Source organism: Melospiza melodia, chromosome 7, assembly GCF_035770615.1.
Source record: "Melospiza melodia melodia isolate bMelMel2 chromosome 7, bMelMel2.pri, whole genome shotgun sequence".
Taxonomy (NCBI): domain Eukaryota; kingdom Metazoa; phylum Chordata; class Aves; order Passeriformes; family Passerellidae; genus Melospiza; species Melospiza melodia.
Genome location: NC_086200.1, coordinates 30,396,717 through 30,422,218, shown reverse-complemented (window position 1 = coordinate 30,422,218; position 25,502 = coordinate 30,396,717). Strand labels below are relative to the sequence as shown.

Genomic DNA, 25,502 nt, shown 5'->3' with positions numbered 1-25,502 from the left:
TCAGCCTTAGAAGATGAAAGAAAAGACACAAAGGCCCTGTCTCTGTCATTTCACAGGCCTGGCTGCAGCTGTCACCGATAATTGTGTGACACAGCTTGGGTGGAGGCAAAGCCCATTCACAAGGGGGTGTGGAGAACAGCAGGAGCCCTCAGGAGGGCAGGAACCAGAGCTGGGAATCCCAGGCAGGTGTGCTGGGATGGGGCTGAGGAATGCCCAGCCAGAAATGCTTTGCTGCTCCCAAGGTGTGTGCCTGTGTCAGCTGGAAAATCCCCCTAAACGCTGTGGAGCCCCCAGACCCCTGTGAGACACCTCAGCTCCTCCTGGCCAAGCAGCAACAAAGGTCCCCACAGCTGGAGAGGGGAGGAGGGACAGAACAGAGCAGCTTCAGGCCAGAGCACGATGCTTTATTTCTTTATTTGCGCTGTATTTACACAGGAAAGGAATTGCACATTCCCTGTTATTACTCTGGATAAGAAAAAAAAAAAACCATTTTCCTGTAGGTATAAAAGAGGTCCCGTGGTTGTGCTGACACGTGGAAGTGATGCCTGGATTGATTCCTGATTGTGTCAGAATGAGCTGCTCTGCCTTCCCCCAGCCCAGCCCCACACTCAGCACGGAGTCAGAGCTTTGCCCAGTCCCCTCCCTCCCCCTGAATTAATGATTTCCTGGTGGAGAGAGCAATCCCACCTCCCCTCCAGGGACCACAGAGTTAAAACCTCCCTTTAGCAAGCCCTGCTTAAGCCCAGCCCCTTATCTCCCTGCACTGCTCTTGCCAGGCAGGCAGATAAGGAGCCCCTTTGCAGAGCCAGGCAGGAAGGGGCACAGCAGGATCAGGAGCCTCCTGGGCTGTGACTCTGACACAAGGCAGAACAAATCTGTCCCCAGCCCTCCAAGCCCCCACTCGTGTCGGTCCCCAGCACATTGCAGTGTGGAAAACATAAAAGGTTTGGCCAACCAAAGGAAAACCCTGCAGGAAATGCAGGAAATGCCTTCCCTGCCGTGCTGGTGTGGCCGTGGCCCCTGCCCAGGGCTGGCCTGGGCTCACAGCTCGTCACGGGGGGATTTTGCCACAATCATCAGCTTGGACAGCTCGAAACGGAACTTGCCTTCCCTGTGGGACACTGCAGAGAGAGACAGAGAGAAACCAGGGTCAGCAGATGGAAAAGCAGCAACAAAACAGCTCCACTGAGCCCTTCCCAGGGTGCTGGGCACTGCTGTTCTGCACGTGCCAGGCTGGGTGAAACCCCTCCTTACCCAGGGATTTAACCCACAACACCCAGCTGCCAGGGTGGACTGAGAGCACTGCACCCAGCTCCATGGCCCTGCCAGCAGGATCTGAGATAAACTGGTGCCTGGCGTGTCCCCCAGCCCAGCCCTTCCCTCACAGCCCCTCAGGCACACACCTGTGGTTTCAGTGACCCCAAACTCCTCCTGCTTTAGGGGGATGTCGTTGAGGGCACCCGCAGCAGCCTGAGACTGAAACAGGAAGGAAGGAAGGGTGAGAGGCTGAGGCAATCCAGCAGGTCATGCAATTCAAACCAACTGAAAATGGAGGGGTTTGAGATTTACGTGCAGGGAAAGAATTAAGAGCACAAAGGAAGTCTGAAGGAAAGTCTCTGTCTGCTTTTCTATGTCCTATTAAACCACGGGCTCGTGTCCTTGGGGTGAGTGAAAGCCTCACCCCTGGAAGCTGGGAAATGGAAGAATGAGCCAGACAAAAACACCAGCAGAGGTTTCATTTGCTTTGTCACATGCAATTTGTTGAGGCAATCCAAGACTCCCTTTGTGCCCTCTGGAGCCCCCTCCCAGGCAATGCTGTGGCTGAGGGCAGGCACACAATGGAGCAGGCTGCCCACCTGCAGCCCCTCTCTGCCTGCCACCAGCCCCTAATTAGGGACGTGATGGAGCACATTGCATGGCACAGATGTCTAATAAATGTTTTCCATGTCTAATTCATGTTTTATAGCAGCCTCCCACACTCCTGCTTCCCCGGGATCAGCTGGGACTTACATAAGCCATGGCATGCTCTATCTTGGCTCCTTTCACTTCAGCTTTAAACTGGGTAAAGAACAGATAAGACTTCCCTTGGGGCCTGGAAGAAGAAAGCAGAGCCTTTGTCATGGGCACAGAGGTGCAGAGGAGGAGGAGGAGCAGAGGAGAGGAGGATTCCTGGCTCCCTCCCTGCCCCCACAGCCACCTCTGGATCTTTCATTGTGCCACAATCTCTCTCTGTGCCAGCGAGCAGGGCAGAGAGGAACAGAGAATTTACAAACCAACAGCTGCACCAAACGCCCCCAGAGCATCCCTGGCAGAGGGAAACCCTCCCTGACCAGGCGTGAATCCCTGCAGGGCCCCTGTCCCTGCCCCGCCGTGCTCAGGACACACCTCCAGATGGAGCACGAGAAGAGCGCGCTGTCCTCGCTCACTCCGACCGTCATCTGCCACTGCTGCAGGGGGACAGAGAGCCGGGTCAGCGTGGGGAGAGCCCTGCGGGGCCAGGCCTGCCCTCCGGGGGCAGCAGCAGCTCCAGAATCACCCAAACCCTGCTCTCCAGAGGCAGCAGGAACTCCAGAATCACCCAAACCCTCCCCTCCAGCTGCACAGGAGCTCCAGAATCACCCAACCTTCTCCTCAAGCTGCACAGGAGCTCCAGAATCACCCAACTCTCCCCTCCAGGAGCTCCAGAATCACCCAGCTCTCCCCTCCAGCTCCAGAATCACCCCCCACCACCCCCAGCCCTCCCTGCTGGCCCCTCCTGCTCCCTGCAGTTAGGACTGGGCTCTCACACAAACGGTTCCCAGCCTCTTTTCCTTTCAGGGTGAGCAGAAGGAGCTGACTGCAGCAGGAGGTGCCCAGCTCACCTCGTTGGTGCCGCCCTGGGCCGAGTAGGTGAAGGAGCAGCTGTAATCCCCCTGCAGAGAGAGGAACAGCAGCAGCCTCGTTCAGCACCGGCTTTTCAGGAATTGCTGAGCTCGGAGAAGCCTCCCCAGGCCACCAAGTCCGGCAATGCCCAGCACTGCCAAGGCCACGCTGAGCCTGTCCCCAAGTGCCACACGGCCTTAAATCCCTCCAGGGACGGGGACTCTGCCAGTGCCACTGTGCCAGTGCCCACCTCCCTTTCCGTGAGGAATGTTTCCCAACATCCAGCCTAAACCTCCCCTGGCACCACCATTTCCTCCTGCCCGGTGTGCTGGGGTGAGGAATCGTGTTCTGGGGTACCCAGGGACCCCCAGCCCCTTCTGCACTGGGGCCCTTCCCTTGCTGAGCCCCCTCCCATGAGGACCTGAGACCCCCTTCCCCTCTCCCTGCCCTTGGGATATTCCCCCCCCCCCTTCTCTTGGAGGGTCTCGCTTTCCCTTGCAGACCCCTTTGGGGACCCCCTTTCCCTTGCAGACCCCTTTGGGGACCCCTTTCCCCTGCAGACCCCTGGGGTCCCCCTGCCTTTGCCGCCCCCTTTGGGGACCCCTCTCTCCCTGGGGACCCCCCCCCACCCGCTCGCCCCGCCCTCCCTCGCGCCCAGCCAATCCCCACAGCAGGCGGTATGACTGACATGCCGCGCAGCCAATCAGCGAGGGGCGCGTACCCTCTCCGCTCCCGCTCCCTCCCTCCGGGCCGCTCACCAGGCTCCGGGAGAAGGAGTGAACCTCCCCGCCGGGCCGCACGTCGAACTCGGCCGTGCTCGAGGCCGCTCCCGGGGCCGTGCCCGGTCCCGCGGCCGCCCGGGCCGCCAGGCACAGCAGGGCCGCGGGCACCAGTGCGGCCCACGCGCGGCCGCCGCTCCTCCAGCTGGGCGCCGCCATCTTGGAGAGGAAACGCGAGTACGGCGGCCGGCAGGGGTCAGCGCGGCGGCGGCGGCACGGCGGCCATGTTGGGTGTGGGCAGGAGCCCGGGCGGGCAGAGCGGATGGACAGGGGGACATGGGGACAGAGGACAACAGGACAGAGGGACACGGGCACGGTGGCCAGGGGCAAAGGGACCAGACATTCCTTGGCATAGAGACTCTTCCACCCTTGCCAGGCCTCCTCCAGGGCAGGGTCTGGGTCTGTGGCACAGCCCAGCAGGGCCAGCATCAACCCCAGGGCCATGGCATGGGGCTGGGGATGGGGAGAGGGGTCAGGGACCCTGGGCTGAGCCTCCAAAGCAGGAAAATCCTGGATTAGAGCAGAGGGGAGGCACAGAAATCTGTGCCAGCTCCAAGAGGGGCTGAGGGGGACCAGGGACAGGAGGTTTTTCTGCAGAGGCCGTGCCTGGAGCATTCCCTGTGTCCCAGCACGGAGCTAGGATGCCTGTGATTTCACCAAAATCCCTCCCAGGGGATTCTCCAAGATCAATTTACACCCTTTGGTTTGGGCAGCACAGACACACCCGGAGCCCAGCCCTGTCCTTGGACACCCCACTCCTCCTTTGGGGGACTCTGGGATGCCTGAGCTGACCCAGGACAGAGATCAAGTGCCTGAGACCCCCAAGCACCCACCAGAGTTTCCACTGACGTGGCTTTCCCAGAGCCAGAGCTGTGGTGGCACCTTTATCACACCCACTTTGGGAATGGAGATGCCAGGAAGTTTTCCATTCAAGCATCTTTCAGGGCAAGGAGGGACTTTTCTGAGCTAATTCTGTAGCTTGAGGAGTGGTTTTGTTTTAAAAATAAGCCCTCCAGAACATCTGTTCTCCCTCCACACCATCCACCTAAAAATAAAGCCCCACAGGGTGAGTTTTGGGAGAGAAATGCCTCCCAAGCTACTCTCAAGTCCCAAATTCTTGAGGAAAAGTGCTTTTTGCCTGGTTTCCCCAGCACCTGCTGGTTCCTCTGTCATTACCACTCACTCAGGAAATTAACTCAGCTTCATTTCATCCTCCAGCTGCAAATCCTCCACCCAGAGCCACCCTGCTCCCATCCCTGCCCGGGGTGGGGCCTCCCACATCATTTGTGTTTCAATCCCCGACAGAGCCTGTTCCATATGGAACAGCTCCTCGAGGAGATTTCCCAGCTAATTCCTCTCGGGATTCTCAATCCCCAAAAGATGACCAACCCCTTTTTAGGGTGCCAAAAAAATCCAGCAGCAAGCTGGGGGATCAGAGGAGCCAACAGATCTGCAAATTCTCCTAGACAAGAGCGTCTTAAGACGTTTTACGAAACACTCAGCTTTTTGGGGACATGAAAAAGCAGTTTGAATTAGGCCTAAAAATTAAATTAGGGAAGCACAGAAACAAACTTTGCAAAAATAAAGCTTCTTACCATCCAGCAGCACCCACTTGGCTGTGAGGAACAGAGGGTGCAGGGTGCTCTTATAGACACATCTCAGAGGTGCAGCTTTCTCCATCCCAGTCCCTCCTTTCAAAACTCACACCTGAGGTGCTTTGTAGCAGCTAAAGCACAGCTGCAATATTGGGACAATTATTTGGGCACAGGGACAAGAAGAACGGGGAAAATCTGCTCCCAGCCATCCCCAGGAACCCATCTGGAAGAAGCTCTGCATTTAGAACCAGCCTCCAGCAGCACCCTCGGGGCACTAAGAGCGGGTTAATTAACAGCAGCTCCCACGGAGGAAGGCAAAGCAAGGCCAGGTTTGGGAGCTTTGGGCTGCGAGGGCGAGCAGAGGCAGGCCCAGCCCTGCACAAACAGCTCAGTGTGTCCCAGAGGGGGAGCAGAGCAGCTGCACCCCCAATCCCACGGCAGGGAGGGAGGGAGGGAGGTGCCCACCCCAGGCTGCTGCTGGCTGCTCAAGGTCACTGTGAGCCAGCACACAGCCCAGGATTCCCAACCCTCAGTTGCTTGGATCGTGCTTCCCCCGAGGAACATCAGGGATTTAATATTCTCTCCACTGCTCGGCACAGAAAGAACAGAGCACTTGGCTTGCAGCAGAGCTGCTCTGGCTGTGGCAGCAGCTGCTGCTTCCTCCTGCCCCCCAAAGCAGCCACCACGTCTCTTTCCAATATTTTAATGAGTCGCTACATCTTACACTCATAATTATAAAAGAATAAGAATCCATAAAAATATTTTCTTTTCATAATACGCACTTAAAATACTCCAGGGCAAGTCAACGTGGTTCATTTGGGTGGGTTTTGTTTGTGTTTTCGTTTTGCCCCTGGCAGAACCCTTGGCTTGAGGGGGGGATGTGCTCCCCTGAGGTGTGATTGCTCAATCCCCCTCCCCAGAACTGCAGTTCCTGTTGCCCAGGTAAATAAAAACCAGGAGAGAGCGTTGCTGAGTAGACGGGCAGGGCAGGGGGACCAGTCACTGACCTGCAGAGAACTGAAGCACAGCCAATTTCAGTGCACATTGGAAAGCTCAGGGAAGGACAAGGGGACAAGGAGGCGGCACAGAGAACGGAGGGAGGGAGGATTTGCATAAATATCATCCATCTTGTGTTGCAAAACCCCAAATGCTGCTGTGAGCTCTGGAGAGAGGCTCTGGCTGTAGCCAGCTGCCTGTGCTACCTGTTGGCACAACTCTGAGTGAGAGCGGCCATGAGAGGAAGGATCAGAGGGCGCCGTTACCGGCCCCGGCCACTTCCTCCATCTGCTCTGCAAATTTAAACTTGAAAATAGACAGATATAAAAAAGAAAAGACTAGTGTTGCATGCTTCTGTAGACCTCTCTTCAGCTCCCAGGGCTCCAGTGTGGCAGCAGGGCCAGGACACAGAGCAGATCCCCAGGTGAGCAGTAGGTAGTTCTCTTCCCTCGCACTCCTGGCTTAAGGCAGCTTCTGATTCGGCTCTTCCGTTTCCAACACAGGCACTGAGTTCTTGCAGGTGAGAGTTTGGGAACTGCACAGGTGCAGTGGAAGAGGAAAAGGATCGGGGAGAGAGAGATGGACACAAACCTCAGCCTCGGGACACAGACCACTGTCCATTGATTCCCAGGAGAGAGGGAGTAGCAGCAAAAAAAGCGTTGAACAGCCAGGCTGGAGGAGAGGAGGAGGACGAGCAGCCGAGCAGGAGCAGACCTCCAGCTTGGAAAGTGAGAGAAGGTGGCACTGTCCAAAGGGAAGGTGCCCTCCAGCTTTTCCCCCTGGCCTGGGGGTATCCCCAGCCCGACGTGGGCACTCAGCCCCTTGTGCTCTGGGTTGGACGCTGCCGGGGAGCGGGAGGGCACGGGGCAGGTGAGCTGTCAGTGTCCAGTTTGCAGAGGCTCGTGCTCTCAGAGGTATTCTTGTAGAAAGTGCAGCAGCGTGATTTCGTAGTGCTCTCCTGACTCAGGGCACCGAATACTGTGTCTCTCGTTGGGGTAGATCTGTGCCAGGGCAGACAGGGGGCATTGGTCACTCAGCAGGCACAGAGCTCCCTCCCCTCAGCCCTGCTGCCTCCATCCCGTCTCCAGCAGGATAAATAATGCCAGGGAAGGTCTGGAGCACCCCTCCCTCACTGCAGCCTCCCCTGCCAAGGGGGACACAACAGCTCATGGAGGAGGAAAGTTCCAGGCCCCGGGGCAGCAGCTCTGCCTGCACATGGCACATCTGGCAGCCACGGAACAGCCACAGTGCCACCTCCCGGCCTGCTCTGAGTCCAGCGAGGTGTTCACTGGCACCAGCATCAAACAGCATGTGGGGATCTGCCTCCATCCCCTCCCATGCCCAGAACACACAGCAGGGAACTTCCTCCAGATCGATGGGACCTTCCCTCCCCACTCCTGCCCCTCCTACCTGCAGCTGGTAAGGTTTTCCAGCCCGGATTAGCTGCGATACCAGGAAGTTGGTGTGAAAAAAGTGCACATTTTCATCCAAAAAGCCATGGAGGATCAGCAAACGATTTGGCCTGGATATGGGAGGAGAGATAAGGAGAGAAACAGGATGAGAAACCAGATGGAAAACACAAATGAGGCACCAGATAAAAGCTCTGCAGAGGGTTTGAGCAAAGAGCTTCCAGCTGGACAAGCCAAACCCAGGCAAGAACAGAGCCAGGCTGTGGCCGTGGGCCTCAAGCCCTCCCTGCCAGGGGGGCTGGGGGTGCTGTGGCCGAGTTAGAGCACATCAGAACGCCTCCATTTCCATTCCTGTGGCACTGAGCAGAGCTCCAGGAGCAGCTCTGGGGTGGGTACTCACTCATTGGGAAGCTTTTCCACGTGCAGTGCCACCGAGCCAGCCTCGTAGCCCTGCTGGTTGTTCTCGGGGACGTCCATGTAGCGCTCGGTGTAGCCGGTGTCGTAGGCCATCCACACGGTGACAGGGGCACCTGCTATGGCAATCTGTCAAACAGAGAGGTGCCACCAAGCCTCCATTAGCACCTGCTCAACAGCCCAAGTGTCCCCTGCTTTCCTGGAGAGGCAGCAGAAAGGCTCTGGGCTGTTCTGTCATTGAGACCAGGATTCTCCTTCAGCAATCCCACTCACAGCCCAGATTCCTCCTCCTGCTGTTCCTCTTGTGGTCACAGTGGGGAAAATTCCTGCACATCAGCACTAAAGGCCTTCCCTCTGCAAGGAGGGGTTGTGAATGATCCAGAAACTGTGCTGGGCACTTGGGAAGGGGCCCATCCCAGAGCCATCCTCCTCCAGCCCCAGCCAGGGATGAGCTGCAGCAGGACACAGGACTGGAGTCAGGAGCTCCAGGCAGGCAGGACAGGGGGACATTTCCACCACAAATAAACCAAAATGCCAATTCCAGCTGCCAATAGGTTCAGAAGCTGTGAGAACCAAGTGTCCCAAAGGTGCAGGCTCACCTTGAAGACGTTGGGTTTACAGATGAGCCCCATGAGGGACAGAAAGCCCCCATAGGACCAGCCGTGGATGGCGACCCGGCTCAAGTCGATGAACCCGTATTTTTCTGCTACATAATGTAAACCTTCCACCTGGTCCTCTATCTCCACCTGACCCTAAAAGGCAAAAATGAAGCTCATCTTAGTGGATGTGATAAATTTAGAAACTCGAGACAGAAACACCCAGGAAATGAGCAGCCACAACCCTTAGGAAGGACAAATAGAGATTCCCCAGCACAAGGAGGATGTTACCATTTGGTTTTTCAGGGCTCCTTCAAATTTGAGGCCTCGCTGGCACGATCCCCTCCCATCAATCACCACCACAGCATAGCCCAGGGATGCCAACGTGTTCAGCCGCAGGTACTTGATGCCTTTGAAGGAGTTGTTCACCAGCTGCACCTGCACAAGGAGGGAGGAAGAGTTTCAGAGCTCAGCAGCTGCCTTTCAATGCCTCCCTGTGTCAGTGGAGGATCCTGAGCTGGACAGCAGCCACTCATCGAGCTATCAGAGCCATAGAAATCAAACCACATGCTGGAAAAGTCATCTGAGGTTTGAAGCAGAGGTCAAACACAGGGACAGAAAGAGTAGGTTTAGATTAGATATTATAAGAAGTTTTTTGCTGTAATGGTGGTGAAGCCCTGGCACAGGGTGCCCAGAGAAGCTGTGGCTGCCCCATCCCTGGATGTGTCCAGGCCAGGCTGGATCTCTGAACAACCTAGGACAGTGGAAAGTGTCCCTGCCCATGGCACAGGTGGGATTGGGTGGGCTTTAAGGTGACTCCAACCCAAACCATTCCATGATTTCATGATTCCATCACAGTGTTCATTGCTACCCAAAGTGCAAGTCTTGCTGCATGACTGACAGAGCTCTGCCCTGGGCAGCAGCCCCAGCCCTGACCCCAGCATTCCCCTGGCTTTTTACCTGAGGGCCTCCATAGACAAAGAGCACCGTGGGATGTTTCTTGCCAGGCTGGACATCGTGGGGCTTGTAGACCATTCCGTAGAGCTCCACGTCCGACTGCGTGCGGAAATGGAAGATCTCCGGGGGGACGTAGTCTGGGGGACAGCCTGCAGCAGGAGGGGCACACACAGTGCTGAGGGGCTGAGCAGCCTCTGCTCCCACCCCCTGAGCCAGCCCTGTCCAAAGGTGACCCTGAGCAGGGCTCCTTCCACACCAAACCATGCCAAGGCTTAGCAAAGCCCCTCCCTGGGAAGCACGGCCTCCACCTGCCTGCACAGGGAGGGGATTCCACAGGAAAACCTCACCAGGTGGGAGCTCTCCAATGGGCACTGTGCCACAACAGGGATAGGACAATGTGTTTGCAGCAGGGGTTCAGGTGCTGCTGTGAGCTGTACCTGAACCTTTAAACCTGCAGTGCAGAATAGAGCAGCCACTGTATCCCAGGTACTTGTCCCTTCCCTCTTCAGAGAAACCACAAATTAAAAGCACCTTGAAGTGCTCAAGGCCAGGTTGAACAGGGCTTGGAGCAACCTGGACTAGTGGAAGATGTCCCTATCCATGGCAGGGCATGAGCACAGGATGGACCTTAATGTCTATTCTCACCTAAATCATTCAGTGATTCCACAGCAAAACCACACCCACAACTCTGTACATTCCAGAGCAGGACTTTTGCTCCAGGTGTGAAACACATCAAAAGCCCACAGAACATTTCTTGGGCAAGTGAGAAGTATCTCCCTCACAAGATAACATGATTCACCTGCCCTCAGAGTGAAGGTACCCAGACCCCTTCCCTCCCCATCACTCCTGGCCACTGCTGGGAGTTCTCACTGCCCCCTCCCCAGGACTTACTGGCTGCCTCCATCATGCTGGCCCAAAACCTGGGCTGCTTGTGGAGAGGGTCATCGTCAGAGCCGCTGAGCTTGTAGATGTGCACACAGGGAGGAGTGCTCACGCTGCTGTAGTGGCTGATGAACATGTCAAAGTTCTGCCAGGGAACACAGCACAGTCAGGGCACGAGGTGCTGCACTGCCCACGTCTCGAGCAGCACTCAGGACTTGGTACTGGCCACGAGTCATTGCCATTCCCAGTTAGATCCCTGGCAGTCAGGAATCAATGCAAGGAACAACAAACCTGGCTCATGGAGCAGCTGTGGGAGAAGCCTGGAGTGGTGAGGCGCATGATCTCCCCGGGACACTCGTAGCTGACCACGTAGAGGTGGTGCTCCAGCGGGGTGTCCTTGGTGCCTTGGAAATACACCAGCTTGGTGGCCTCATTGACCCAGATCTGTGCCAGGAGAGAGACTCAGGGACAGGCAGGGACAAGCTCTGCTCCTCTGCCAGCCCACAACACACACAGACCATGACAGGGCTGCTTAGGGCAGGGGGCTGGGAGGCCAGAGAACACACACAGCACTTGGGAGAACTGCACACAACACAATGCAGTGACAGACAGCAGTCCCTCAGCCCTTCTGTTAAAGACTCAAAACATTTTCTTATTAATGGGCATAAAAAGCTGGGCTTTGCTCCCTGCAGGTTAACAGGAAGCCATCCTCTTAACAAGGAACATTCTGTGCTTATATGGCTTCTTGCAGAACTACGGAATCATCTAGAAAATGGAAAAAACCCTCCAAGATCAAGCATGAACCCAGCAGCACTGTGTTCATCACTAACCCACATCCCCAGGTGCCACATCCACACCCTGTTGAACATTTCCAGGGTTGGTGATTTTGTCCTGGACAGCCTGTCCCAGTTCCTAATCACCTTTCCAGTGCAGCCATTTCCCTCATCTCCAACCCAAATCCCCCTGGAGCAGCGTGAGGCTGTTTCCTCTGCTCCTGTCCCTTGTTACCTGGCAGAAGAGCCCAACCCTCACCTGGCCACAGCCAGCATGGCTGGATTATAAAGATACAGGTCTCTTTTTCCAGCCATCATGGTAATGAATTCCCATTCGTGGGAGGACCAGTCTAACAGCTCTCAGCACCAAACTTTGAGACACATTAAAATAGGTTTTACTGTCCAGATAAAGCTCTTTCTAAAAACCACCCAGTCAGGCAGGAACAGAGGCAACAGCTTTTAAATCCTGCATTGATCCAGCAACAGTGACTGAACTGTTTTTCCACCTTACAGTTTCCAAATGCTATTTCTGGCTAACCCACAGTTTGAAGACCCCTGTGAACAGCAAAGGGAAAAACATCCAACTCAATTGGCCAGGAAAACCAGGCAGAGCCCTGTGGAGCAACAAATGCATCAAAATAATTGCTGCTAACACAATTTTAGCCATAACACATGCAGGGAAGAGCTGTGGCCAAAATCAACAGCATGTACAGTGAGAATCCACATGGGGAGGGACAGCAGGTTAATTGCAGATTGAGGAAAAGCAGCAGAAACCAAAAGCTTGGAGCTGTTGGTCTTTTAAAAAGCGGGAAGTGAAAATCCAGATTAATTGGAAATGAACAGCCAAGGTCTTTATTTTGACAGAATCACCTGGGAGTGTTAAAGATCAGACTCGGAGTTAATTCCTGAAGCAAAAATGAAACTGGGTTTCTACAAGATTAATAAAAATTCATTTCTGGCTGTTCTGCAAGCGACAACAGATACAGCTTCTCCATATTCTAAATTGCTTTATATTCCCCAGCTGCCTTGTTCCTAAAGGCTCTGTTGAGGGATCAGCTGGAGACCAAGAGTTCACTCTGAGTGCCAGGACACATTTCCACATCGCAAGAACTCATTGGAGTTAAAATGCCTCAGCAAAGGCAGCAATCCCCAGCTTCTCCACAAAATGGTTCTTTGTTGCTCTTAAACCTCAGACTTGTGTCCTTTTTTATGGCCTGACCCACTCCTGGGATTTACCTAAGGAGCAATCTGAAGTCTGATTAAGAAGGCAATCAGATCCATGTGCACTGGCCTACAGCACTTCTGGGGGAAGCAGAGGCAGCAATAAAAACAGCAACAAAATGAAGCTTAAGCAGTTCTAGCAGGTCCCAGGCGTAAGGGAGGACTCAGGCCAGGACTGGGGGCAGACAATGCAGAGCTGAGCACTGCAAGAGAATAAAAATAACCCCTACCTTGGATCCATGCCTTGCCAGCACCTCCCATTCCCCACCAGTCAGAGCAACCTCCTCCTTGATGGGACATTTGAAATCATCTACAAGAGAGACCACGAGCATCAATCACTGCCCTCCCCAAAGGGCAACAGAGGGGGAGCTCCCAGGGCTGCAGCCCTTACCCTCACTGTGGACACAGGGCTGCACCCAGTCGTGGCTGCCTGGCTTCAGGATTGCTGTCACCCTGTACAGGTGACAGAACCCTGTTTTGCACTCGTTGGCTCGGATAAAGCAGAGCTCTTCCTCCTCCCCCTCCGGCTGGATGAAAGGATAGAAGATGTCATGAACCTGCCACACAAGATGAGAAACCTGTCAGTGATTTATTCAACACCAAATTTGGGACTGAGTAGCAAAGCTGCCACAGCAAGGACTTAACTGGACATCTATCAACATGAGAATGGTTAACTGAGGGGAGGGAAGGGAGGAAGGGGCAGCCCGTGTTCTCCTCCCAGCCCTGAGCCTCTTACATTTATCCACACATCAGTGGTTTCTTCATAGATCACAAATGGCTGGACATTTTCTGGCACAGTTTTGGCAAATTCAGCACGCTGCTCCTCATTTTCTGGGACTGGAATAAAGAGTGCTGGAGGCAGAAGGACTAGCTGGAGCCTCTGCTGAGGTCTGTCTAGGAACATAGCCCAGGCACTGGGGAAAGAAGTCGGAGGTGAATGTCAGCACCACAGAATAGAGGTCCCTTTCCAACACTCAGAACATGCATCCCTTTCTTCCCCCCGCTGCCAGAAAGGATTTGGGCATCTGAATGCAAAGCTTTTCTCATCACTGCTGCTTTCTAATCCCCTGGAAGCTGTGCCAACACACACGTACTGCCAGACAGCTCTGGTATTTCACAGGGGTATCGCTCAGGCGAGATGTCTGACAGATCTGCCAGTGCCTGCTCCAAGGGAGCACTGCTACCACAGCCCTGTCTCCAGAATGGAACTCCTCCTTGGACACCCCTCCACCAGGAAGCACTGTTTGTGTTCCAGCTCTCCTCCCAGAGCTCTGTCTGCAGCCTCCTCCTCGTGCTGTGCCAGGGAGAGGCACAGACCCAACATGGGTGCCAGGGGAAGGAGCTGCTTCAGTCCCAGCCCTGCTCCCCTCCAAGGAGAGTCCCTGGAAGTGGTGCTGCACTGCAGCTCTCAGCATGACAGATGGCAGAGCACAGCCACCCCAAGGCCTGTGAGTGCATCCAGGGGAGTTTCATCATGAAAGACAGATTTGAAAAGAGCCAGTTCTCCCCCAGCACCGCAGGATTTCAGGAACTGAGATATTCAGCACATTTAGATAAGCTCTGGTGCAGAACATCACAATCACCTCTGGGATTACCTGCTGGAAAGCTCTCTAAATTTCCTTTCCAGAGCAGAAAATTAATGATGAGTTACAGAATGCCACCTTCAAAGACAGCCAAGTCACCTTAACTTAATCTGCACACACACCAGTTAACAGCCAAGCTTGGGAGGGGAAAATGAAGAACTTTAAAATTTCAATCAGATTGGGGTGAATTGTGGAACTCTTCAGGCAAGACTGTGTATCCCATTTGGAGCCACAGCCAGCCCCAGAGCAATCCTTCTCTTTGGACATGCTGCATGAAGGATGTGGCACCACAGACCCTGTTCTGTGACTCAGGCCCAACTGTGCCAATGAACAAAGATAAAGCTGCCCACAGAACACCCCCATTTTCAGCAGGAAACACCCTGTACCTGTGTTAAACATCTTCAGCTCCAAAGAATTCCCCAGCACTGCCCACTTACTGTATCAATGTCATTTAACTCTGGTTGTGACAAACCCCACAGCCTGTCACTCTGCTCTGCTTCGTTCCTACTTTTAGGATGTCACAGCACTGAAGAAGCCAAATATTCATGTGCCATTTCTGGCACTCAGGGCTTTAAAACCAGGTCATGAACACAGCAGAATCATGTCAAGGGTCTGCAACCAGAGGAGCCCTTGGGAAAGTTATTTTGGGAGGAAAATGAACTTACTATTTGCCATCCCGGGTCCATCCAGCACGGGCAATGTACTCCACAGTGGGAAACAGGGCAGCAAAGGGTTGCACCAGCTCTTTGTCCTGAGCACACACAATCTGCAGCAAAACCAAGGTCCAACATCAAATCAGAGCACCAGAGCTCATCCCCTTCTCCCAGGGAAGCTCAGGGAGATGGCAGAACAAGGAAGGTTAGCTACTGGCATCAGCAAAGGTCAAGCCAGGAGAAGCAAGCCTTGCTATAAAGAGCAGGAAGAGAAGGGAAAAACAGCTTCAAAGCAAAATGATTTTGGCATTGAGCCACAGGAAAGGACACAGGCAGGGACTGAAGCCCCAGATTAGACCTGGCTCCAGCCCTCCTGTCTGCCATGATGCACCAGGCAAGCCCCAATTCCCCCTTCCCTCCACATTCCCAGCTGAATCTCCCTCAGAATGATTCTTGTCAGCATTTTCAAGTCTTTCTGTTTCTTGGATAAACACATTAGAGATCCAGCTATTACAAGAGAGTAAAAAACCCAGCCTAACACTATTTAGGATTTCTTTGTGACCTTGTTTTAATTCTAGGGAGCTTCAAAAACCCTCCTGTGCAATGTCCCTTTCTGAGTTATCACTTACCTTACCCTTGCTGTCTGTTTTAAATTCTGCCAGTTTCAATGTAATCTTGGGGTTTTTGCTGCCTGCAGAGAAGAAGTGAAAAAACACCAAGATGATCAAGCTGAACATTCTGTGGTAACACAAAACACAGCTTCTAAAGGAGAACTGCCTCTGGTCCTACTGAAATGGCTCTGTGTGAATTTACAAATATCAAACATGCATGTGAGCAAACACCAGAGTCATTCTGGGAATGGGAACAGTTTGCTTTGCCTTCCCTTGCTGGCTGTGCATGTTCCCAGGAGGGAGAGGAAAGATGGGATTCAGAATGTATTCCACAATTTACCACCAGATATATTCCACTTCCTCAGCAATCCTTTCATTTAGGGCTGGGATTTAAAGTTCAGCCTTTCTTGCAGCAGGTTTTGGGATCAGAGAGTCAATTAGGTCCCAACTTTTACAACTTTCTACATCCCAGTAAGTGCCCAGATTAATGATGCAGAGTTTACAGCCCCAATTCCAGTGCTGATTCCAGCAGGAGTCCAGAGCTGCCTCAGCAGCCTCACGTGTTTCACCCACCTGTCCTGGGGTACCGATAGGAATCTGTTTTTCTCTCCTCCAAGGCAGGTGAAGGAACATGAATTATCTCCACCTCTGACTCATCAACTTCCTCATACAGGATCCGCAGTGTTTTCAAATCCTCTGAACCTGGGACAGAGAGCAGGAATGTTTACAACAGCATTTCCTGCTGTTTCTGCCTTGCCTGGAGCACTGGTGCAGAGGGAACACCTGCACAGCCCCAGCTCTGAGTGACCACCTGCAAATACTGCACAATTATAATCCCCTCAGTGCTTTGCTCCTTCAGGTGATCTCCCCAGGAAAATCATGCTCAGAACCTCATTCCTAGCCAGAGGCAGCAGCCACATGCCAGGATTTGATGAGCAGAACAGCGACTGACCTTCTGTGGAAGCTGTGGGACACCACCAATAGCCCGTGAACCGATCAAACTCCTCCTGAATGACAAAAGTGGCCACACCAGCAGACTTGGGGTCATCCAGAACATTGGATAAGCCTGGAGAGCAACAAAGACAAGACAGCATTTGCAATTTGCATTTACATGTCCTTGGAAAACGCTGACCCAAAAGACAAATGCACTTGTAAGAAATAAGCCAGGAATGGGGGTGTTGCAGAGATTCCCCAGGGAATTCCCTCTGGGGTGGAGGGAGCCCCACACCTTTGTGGCAGTATGTCAGCCGCCTCTCCTCGCCCGTCTCGATGTTTGCCACCCACAGGTCGTTGTTGTTAATGAAGGAGAAGAAGGCTGGGTCAGCAGGGCAGATTTTGGGATCCATCCGTGGCCCTGAGCACTGGGTCTTGATCTCCAGAGGCTTCATTGGAGACACCTGTGGCAAGAGACACACAGAGCTGGGTGCCACATCAGCTCCCAGCTCTGCAGAGACAAAGCCTAAAACAGACACAGCAGCACAGCCCAGGGGATGATGGCAAATGTGGCCCTGACAGGACACAAGAGCAGTCACCACAACCAAAGGGATGAAGATGTGGAAGATATGGACCAGCTAGAGCAGGTCCAGAGGAGCCACAGAGATGCTCCAAGGCTGAAACCCCTCTGGAGCCAGGCTGGGAGAGCTGGGAATGTTCACTGGAGAAGACCTCAGAGCCTTGCAGTGCATGAAGTTCTTTGAGGAGAAAAAGTTCTTCCAGGAGAACCTCCTGTAAGGGTGGGCAGGCCCTGGCACAGGCTGCCCAGAGCAGCTGTGGCTGTCCCTGGATCCCTGGCAATGTCCAAGGCCAGGCTGGATGGGGCTTGGAGCACCCTGGGATAGTGGAAGATGTCCCTGCCCATGGCAGGAGGTGACACTGGGATGGGCTTTAAGGTCCCTTCCACCCCAATCCAGCCTGGGATTCCACGTGCAGCCATCTCCAATCCAAACCATCAAGCCCTTTGAGGGGAGCCCATGAAATCAATCCCTGGCAGACTCACCATGAAGCCATTCTTGCCCCCATCTCGACAATGGAAGAGGCTGTTGCTGGCCTGGAAGAGGAACAGGCCACTCTCACTGTGGAAATCATAGGATGTTATCCCAAAGACTCCCAGCCTCTTGCGCTCCCTCAAGAGCTCCTCCTCTCTGGAATACATCCCGTGGTGAGGGGTTGCCTAGAAGTGAAGGAAAGGAATATCTGAAAGGATCTGCAAGGAGAGGAACGTTCACAGGAGTGCTCTGAGCCTGTCACAGCACTCCAGCTCAAACAGGCAGCAGTGTCAGGGTACAGGTGCCCAATTCCTGTACTCCACGCTGCAGCTGTGGGGTCCAGGAGGCCTAAACCCCCCAAACCCCCCAAATTCCCCTCCACAGGAGGGCTGAGCTGTGAATCTCTCAGTTCTACAGTTGGCACTTCAGCATGAAGTGAGAACAGCTGCGCTTGCTCTGCTTATGCAAATCAGATGTAACCAATTAACTTAATGACGTTATCTGCAGCCTTCACAAACAGTTTCCATGTCAGACACTGCAAACAAAAGTTCTTCCGGGATCTTGAATTACCCTGGAGAGAACTCGCAGCCCAAATGGGGTCAAGGCAGACAAATTCTGTTCCACCAGGAACTTTTTAAGTAGGGCTGAAACGACCAACACCCTGCAATGCTGCCAGTGACAAAGGACACGAAGATACTGAAACAGGGAGGGGAAAGTTCCCTCCCTTCCTGGTGCACTCACAGCAGTGTAAGGCAGAAGCAGCAATTTAAACTCAACTTTCCCAACATTTTAAAAGCAGGAAGGATGACAGACACCACACAGATGTCCCCACCACAGCATCACCCGGTTTCCCCAGGCTCTCCCCACTCTGGCTTACCTGAAAGTGATCCAGCATCTGTTTCCAGGACAAGAGCAGCAAGGCCTCCTTCCGTACCTTTTTGGGAATCTCTGAGTAAAGAAGGGAATTCTCTCTGCTACCATAGGGCATTCCTGTCAGGAGGACAAAAGCATCATCCTACTCAAGATGAATTATCCAGTAAAAGAGCAAATTCAAACACAAGTCTGGAAACAGGGGCTGGGGCTGCCCAGAGACCTTTACCCACATTCCTTCCCAAGCAGCTCCCAGATCAATCCCAGAATAACATCTAAACCACTTAGATTTTGATTTGTTTGGGATTTTCCTAAGCAAGATGTAACACTACCCCACCTCTCCAGAATGTTTTAGGTCCAACTTTCCCCTCTGTCCCTGTCCTCCCATGCTCCAGCTCCACTCTAAGAGCACCACTCCCTGAATGGGTGACTCAACATTACCCTCCACACTTCTCATACAGAAATTTGCTACAGGGACCTGATTCAGGCCAAGGCAGCAGCTTGCAAGGGGGGAAGGAAAAGCCTGGAAGCCCCAGAGAGCCCATTCAAATGTGAAACAGTATCCTACAGAGTCAAAAGACCTTGTCATTTTACATAAGCCTTTCACTGCGGTTATCAAATGAGCTCCTGGCCTTAATCCAACTTCCAAAACAACCATCAAATATCCTGACTTGTGATTTTGACAGCTTCCACCAAAACAAAGACCATGAACTTGCCCTCTACTTATGCTGCAGAGACTCCCTGGATCAGAAATTCACACAGGGATCTGTGCCCTGATACTGCCCACTCTGCACATGTTCTGGGCAGAACAGAGAGATTTCTGAGCTGGCTGACCCAGCAGTAGTTACTTCAAATTAAAACTGAAATATTAATAAGTGCTCAGGAAGCAGAGCAATATGTGAAGATGTAATCCTCAGAGATCCAGGAACACCAAAGTGCTGAGCATGTGGTGTTTAACATAAGCAGCATCTGCCACGATACAACACAAAACTCTGTGGGGATGGCCCAGGAATGATTGAGGATGGCCATGCAGGAAAAACTGCAGAGAGGAACAAATGACTGGACACTCACATCTGACACTGAGGCAAATGTGACCTGGACTTCCCTTCCCCTTATGTTCAAACTTTCTCCAATGACCTCAGGCTGACTACAATCAATTGGCATTTACAAGGAAAATATTGCCTTCCTCCCCAAAAGACAGTTTACTTTGCTTCCAAATGAAATATTCAACCCTACAGCAAAGTTCATCAGGACTCTCCATCCACTGCTCAGTTTTATTTAAACACTTTAAAATGTTATTTCATGCTGGGGCAGTAACAGCACACTGAGTTAAACACTTGTGAACTTACAGGCTGCCCAGAGAAGCTGTGGCTGCCCCATCCCTGGGAGTGTCCATTTATTATGGAAAAGAATCAGCATTTAAATCAGCATTTCCCCTTTATTAGGGACATCTGAGCAGAGGTACCCTGGGATTACCTGGCTGATGCTGATCTTAACTGAGGGATTAATCTGCTCTAAGCCCTGTACAATTCCTTAAGGAAGGAAACACTGAAAAGGCACTCGTGTATCCTCATTCCTGGTTCTGGCTCCTGAACAGTCACACCCTGGCAGAACACCAACCACCCAGTAGCTGGTTTGGTTGCCATTTCATACAACAGAACATTAAAAAAATTTTTAAATTAGCCACTTAGTTCTTTAATCATCTAGATCAAAACCAGTATGAAAGTAAACTGGAAACACATTCAAGCTTTAAATCAAGCCTCACTGCTCAGACCTGACAAGAAAAATATGCCAGTTCTGGATCCTGCCCTTCAGAGCAGCACTTGTGTCCCAAGAATTTATGAGAACTACACAAATCAAGTCACTGACACACAGGAGCTGCTTAGTGACAACACAAATCAGTCCCTCAAATCCAGCATCCTACAGTGACCTCCACTCAAAACCTGGAAAAAGAGGAAGAACAGCAGGGTCACTTCAGGGCAGCAGTAACTGCACAGAGTTGCACATCTGGCAATTTTTGTACTGGCCCAGTAATGATCAGCTCATGCCCCAAAGCACAACAAACTCTTTATAGTCTATAAAGTTTCCCATGTTACCAGCCACAAAATGATCCAGCAGTTACTAAAATCCAACAACTCTGTCACTAATTACATCGTGGCTCCATCTGTAACAAGGGACCTGTACAACACAGAATTCTGCTTTCAGTCCCACTGAAGGAAAGGGATATTTCTCTGGGAAATGCCAGCTCATTCCCACCTCAATTTTCTTCCCTGCTCTTGAGAGCATCCTACCTTCACGATACCTAATACAGCAAGACACACCACCCTGCCATTAATATGTTGCAACATGTAATTAGTCATTACTGCCAGCGAATTTCTTGGAAAGTCAGTCTGGTTGATGAAGCAAATAAATCCCACTTCTCCCAGGCTACAGAGGCACGAGATAGTCCCTTCTCTTGGCCCATCCCCTGCGTGACAAAGTGACAAAGGACACAGAAGTGCTGCTGGCCAACACTTCCCCTTGTCACAGCTGATCCCTGTGTTGGAGGCTTGTCTGGGACCGGAGAGTCCCTGCTCAGTCCCAGGCTGATCCGGCAGGCCCTGAGCCACGTCAGCCAATCTCAGTTCCCAAATCTCACAGAGGAGGTCTCTCCCACCCCTCCCCTGCCCTTCCCTGCTGAGTTTGGAAGAGCCCCAGGTTGCCCTGGTGCTGGCACGAGGCTTACCCAGGTAGTAGAGGCGGTGAGAGTGCGGGCTGGACTCCTCTGTTTTCCGGACAAACTGGAAATCATGGGGAGCTTTGTTCACTATCATGCCCGAGTACTTCCTGCTGCTGTGAATAATGTCACGCAGCCCATCCCAAGAATGCTTCTGCACCTGGAATTGGGAAGGCACATCCTCCATCTCGACCACTTCGGAGCTGTCTGAGAGCGTGTCCACTGCAGTCATCCTTGCTTCTCCTTCAGAACTGGGCAAAAAACTGAGGGAGAGAATTGAGCCTTAAAATCAAGCAGGTGCTCCTTAAACTACAGATCTCTGCGATTCTCTGCACTCAAGGATTCATTTTAAACACATTGAAAGGAAAAGTCCATCTCCCATCCCATATGGAATCCTGTAAATGAAGATATTGACCTCAGAGAACTCCCTCTCCCAGGGCTGGCTCTGGAATAAGCTGTTAAAGGAAGCTCAAGCAGCAGATTCTGGTGCAGACAACAGGCAGCTTGACTCAAAGGAAAACCACTCCAGGAATTCGGATGGATATGTCATCAAAGCTATGAGCTATCATAAAGACACAAACTCCTGCCCTTTGAGACCATGGAAGTGGAATCCTCTTCCTATCCCAAAGGAAAACCTGCCCATCACTTGGGGAGAGAGGTTCAGACCCATTCACTTACCTGAGGAGATACTGAGGCAGGAATGATGTAAGAGAGATGGGAAATCAGGAAAAAAAGGTGCAAGTGCTTTGCTAAGAGAGAGAAGGCAGCAGGAGCAGACCCTGGCTGTACCCTGAGAAACGTGGCACACATTCCTCAGAGATTTCCAAGTGGGCAGGTGTGGAAGGAGAGGATAAGAACCACCTCCACATTAACACAAATGTTAATTTGAGGTGAGGTGGACCCACAGACTTGCCCAAGGTCAGTGATGTCATCCACTGCAAAGCAGGAATGAGCTGAGGACTAGGGAAACCTGTTTCTGACACCCCACTTGAGAAGCAGGCTGTCCCTCCAAGAGGCACCTGAAAGAATGTCACAGAGAATTTCAGAAGAACTTCAATTTACTGGACAAAATTAGCTTGGATAATTTTGCTCCAAGGAAACAGAATCAGCCCTGTGCAAGGGCTGAAAATGTAACATCTCCTCAGACTCCTAAGTACCAAAATTGTACAAAATGTGCCAATAGTAACACAAGAACAAGATCCCAAAATAATTCTGTAGGTACTCCTGGTACCTACTGCCCAGCAGTAAATCCACAGCTTGAAAATGGATAAAGAGGAGTATTTTCCAATCAAAGGCAGGCAGGAAGCCCAAGTGAAACCACAAAAGAGATGTGGGATGTTTTAAGACACTGTGTCTGTGGCCTCTGCCTGTATCCAGGCTCTCCACTGCAGCAGCTAAAATCACATCTGAAGGCAGAAGTGCTGCCTGTCAGAAACACATGACAGAAAGACCATGAAAATCCATAAACTGAGAGCAATTCTCCCAACCCCATCCCACTGCAGGTCAACTCAGTTAAATGCTCTGGCTTTAGCTCACAAAGCCTGGCCCTTGGGTAACTCTCACCCAGCTGATGAATCCATCTCACTCAGCCAGGCTGGCTCCTCACAAGTGCAAGTTTACCCTTTAAAACCAATCCACAGATGTGATACTGGTACCTGTCCCCAGCTGAACTGGAGCCCCTTCCAAAATGTACTGCCATGATTTTGTCATGTGAACAGCACAGCTCTAAGCTTGGCACTGTTCTCATCCTGGTGATTTCAACACCAGAATGGAGTGGGGAAGTGGGATAAGCACAGCAGCCACCACACAAACTGAGGTGGGAGTGTTGGGAATTACCACTGGCACTGCTGCAGCTTGGTGGATTCTCACAAAACCACAGAATGGTTTAAACTGGAAGTAACCTTAATGATCATCTAATTCCAAAGGGAGGTATCTAGTGGATACCTCCCACTAGAAGGAAAAAAATCTCCTAAAACAGGTTCTGGCATGATAGAGAGTAAAAGGAAACTCAGATTTCTGCCTCTGTCACTACAGCCACCTCTGGAAAAAGTCATAGTCAGTGTTTGGCAACACCGTGTATGTAAGTAAATAAGTGCATGGAGTAACTTATCTCAGAGCAGATTTGGGGATTACATTACTCAAACGTGAGTGGATCAAGACACCAGTTATTAACCATCATAAGATAGGCAGCAATGGCACACAGAAGATTTCCACCTTGCTGGAGAGGCCCACGCCGGGGCAGGGACTGAGGTGACTCAGAGCTGTTGCAGGAACACTGCTCTCTCCACTCCCAAAAGCATGGAGCTGCCCCTTGGGGCTGTTTTAATGCCCTTTGTGCCCTGTCAGGTGAGGTGGGTGAGCCACCTCTGGGCGAGGTGTTAGTCTGGAGGGGACAACAAGCACAGGTGGGAAATCAGAACCCACAAAAACCGTAAAGCTCGATATTGGAAGTGAGTGAAACAAGTTATTGTCCTGAGTCACTTCCTGCCTCACAGATCCTGGCTGGACAGATGGGGCTCCCCTCAGGACAGAGGTGATGGCAGCTCTGTCCCACAGCACACAGAGGCCACACGGGGGCCTGGACGTACCTTCTCCAACTTCCTGCAGTCTCGTTTTCCAGACGAACCCTCTTTATCTTCTGCATTAACTACTCAGAGAGCTGGGCAGGACAGCAAACTGGGGAGGAAGAGGGGAGAAAGGAGATTTCACACAGCTGCTGGGTACAAGCATCTTCCATAGGTCACATTTCCAGCTGGGTGGGGAGGCACAAATAAATCCTTGGGTTTCGTTCTGTGGTCCAAATCTGTTCTGCCAGCACAGCCTGGGTTTGAACAGCCCTGATAAATCTGAGAGACTTCATCTGAACAATGAGGCCCAGTGAACTCTGTGGTGTGCCTCGCTCCTTCCCAGAAAATTCTTAAAATCTGAGAATCTTGAGTACTGAACCTTTCTGTCATCCCCTTCCCAAAATCCTGGAATTCTTGCAAGTATCAGGCACTAAAACCCGATAAAACAGAGGTCTGGTCCATACACTTAGAGGGAAGAGGCAAACAAAGGACACAGCATAAGCCAGAGGGTCACAGTCCCACCTGGGACATAAAACCCACATTTATCTTCCAAGCCTGAATGCCCTGTGCCTCAGCCTGCTGCCAGCCTGGCTCCCCACACCCATCTGCTCTCCAGGAGCACAGGAAGGTGCTTCACTGCTGTCCTGTCTCCCCAAGTACAAAGGTCTTTGCCTCTGAATCACAGACACACTCAAGACCCGGCAGCGCCCTTTACTGAGGCTCCTGCTCTCCCCAAACAGCCACTTCTCCACCAAAAGTAAACTCATAGGGGACCAGGAGAGACAAAGCCTCACAAAGAAACCCCTCTGCTGCAGAGGAGAGCAGAGAGGGAGGAAGCAGCAGCGTTCAGCAGTTTTAGGGCAGTTTTTGATGCAGGCACGGCAGCGATGCTCAGGAATGCTGAGTAACCTGGGCTGATCTCCCAGCTGACCCTGCCTTGAGCAGGGGCTGGACCAGAGACTTCCCCAGGTCCTGCCAGGCTCGGCTGCTCTGTGATTTGAATGACTCTGAGGAACATCTGAACCCTCACTGCACCCAGCCCAGATCACGCATTTCACACAGGGAAGGAACGGTAAAGTCTCGAACCAGGGAAAAAAAAAGAAAATGAGCAAAATACACAAAAGAGATCAGGAACCAGCGTGAATCATTCGGGAAGAGCCAACAGAACACAGGAACAGAGTCACCTACAGGAGCCCTTACAACGTGGCCGAGAGCTTTAAGATCTCCAAAAATTAAAGCAGCGAGGGTGGGATAAAGCTGCGGAGATTTCTCCAGCGAGGGATGAGCTCTGGCAAAGGCTGCCAGCAGCCCGTGTCCCTCTGCAGCTCTCGCCGGGAGCTCTGCCCTTGGTGCAGAGGAAAGGCCGGGATTCGGGACGGCAGAGAGGGGGAATCCTCGGGGATGGAGCATCCTGTGCCCCTCGTGTCCCTCACGGCTCCTTCCCGTGCAAGGGCAGCGAGCAGCCCCTCACCCTCCTGCGCCCAGCGGGGGCACACGGGACCCCCTCCAAGGGCAGGGACCCCCCATCACCCCATCCATGGGCAGCTGCGGGGGGACTGAACTGCAAACCCCCCGAGGGCCAGGCCTGGGCCCAAGCCGGGCGAGCAAACGCCCCCCGGGGCAAGGAGAGGCCGCCGCCATGCCTTAGGGGGGAAAGAACCCACGGAAGGGGCAAACCCCGCACCCACCGGGCACCCCCCGCCCCGGGCAGCGGGGATGCGGCCCACGGAGCGGGTAAGAGCTCCCCGCCCGCCTCAGCCGCCCCTCACGGGCGCGGGCCCCACCCAGCCATGCCCGTGCCGGGGCGGGACCCTCGGTCCGCGCCATCCCCCCCTCCCCTCCTCACTCACCGCGGGGCGCGGCGAGCTCCCCGTGCCGGGCGGGGGTGGGGGCGGCTCCTGCGCGGGAGGGAGGGCGGGGGAGGGAGGGGGCGGCGGCGGCTCCGTCAGTGCCGCTCCATGGCCCGGGCGCGGGGCAGCCCCGGAAACGGGGGCGCGGGGGCGGCGGCGGCCACGGCGCGACCTCTCACCCGG

General features: G+C 53.0%; 2 protein-coding genes across 2 annotated transcripts; both read right to left on the bottom strand.

The window, feature by feature from the left end:
- Positions 1-395: 395 nt before the first annotated feature.
- MYDGF (myeloid derived growth factor) lies at positions 396-3,800 on the bottom strand. Its single transcript, XM_063161141.1, has 6 exons — positions 3,621-3,800; positions 2,862-2,912; positions 2,386-2,447; positions 2,011-2,092; positions 1,404-1,476; positions 396-1,121 (listed from the first exon to the last, which is right to left on the bottom strand). Exons 1-6 carry the CDS (start codon positions 3,798-3,800, stop codon positions 1,042-1,044), a joined length of 528 nt encoding a protein of 175 aa, XP_063017211.1. The 3' UTR covers positions 396-1,041.
- Positions 3,801-5,923: 2,123 nt separating this feature from the next.
- On the bottom strand, positions 5,924-25,383 carry DPP9 (dipeptidyl peptidase 9). Its single transcript, XM_063161113.1, has 21 exons — positions 25,320-25,383; positions 23,491-23,578; positions 20,912-21,165; positions 18,194-18,306; positions 17,328-17,501; positions 16,560-16,728; positions 16,284-16,397; positions 15,905-16,033; positions 15,350-15,411; positions 14,733-14,833; positions 13,221-13,398; positions 12,876-13,041; positions 12,715-12,794; positions 10,782-10,934; positions 10,500-10,635; positions 9,612-9,757; positions 8,943-9,089; positions 8,655-8,807; positions 8,042-8,184; positions 7,643-7,754; positions 5,924-7,233 (listed from the first exon to the last, which is right to left on the bottom strand). The coding sequence occupies exons 2-21, from the start codon at positions 23,544-23,546 to the stop codon at positions 7,141-7,143; spliced, it is 2,679 nt and encodes an 892-aa protein (XP_063017183.1). The 5' UTR covers positions 23,547-23,578; positions 25,320-25,383; the 3' UTR covers positions 5,924-7,140.
- Between the last annotated feature and the right edge of the window lie 119 nt (positions 25,384-25,502).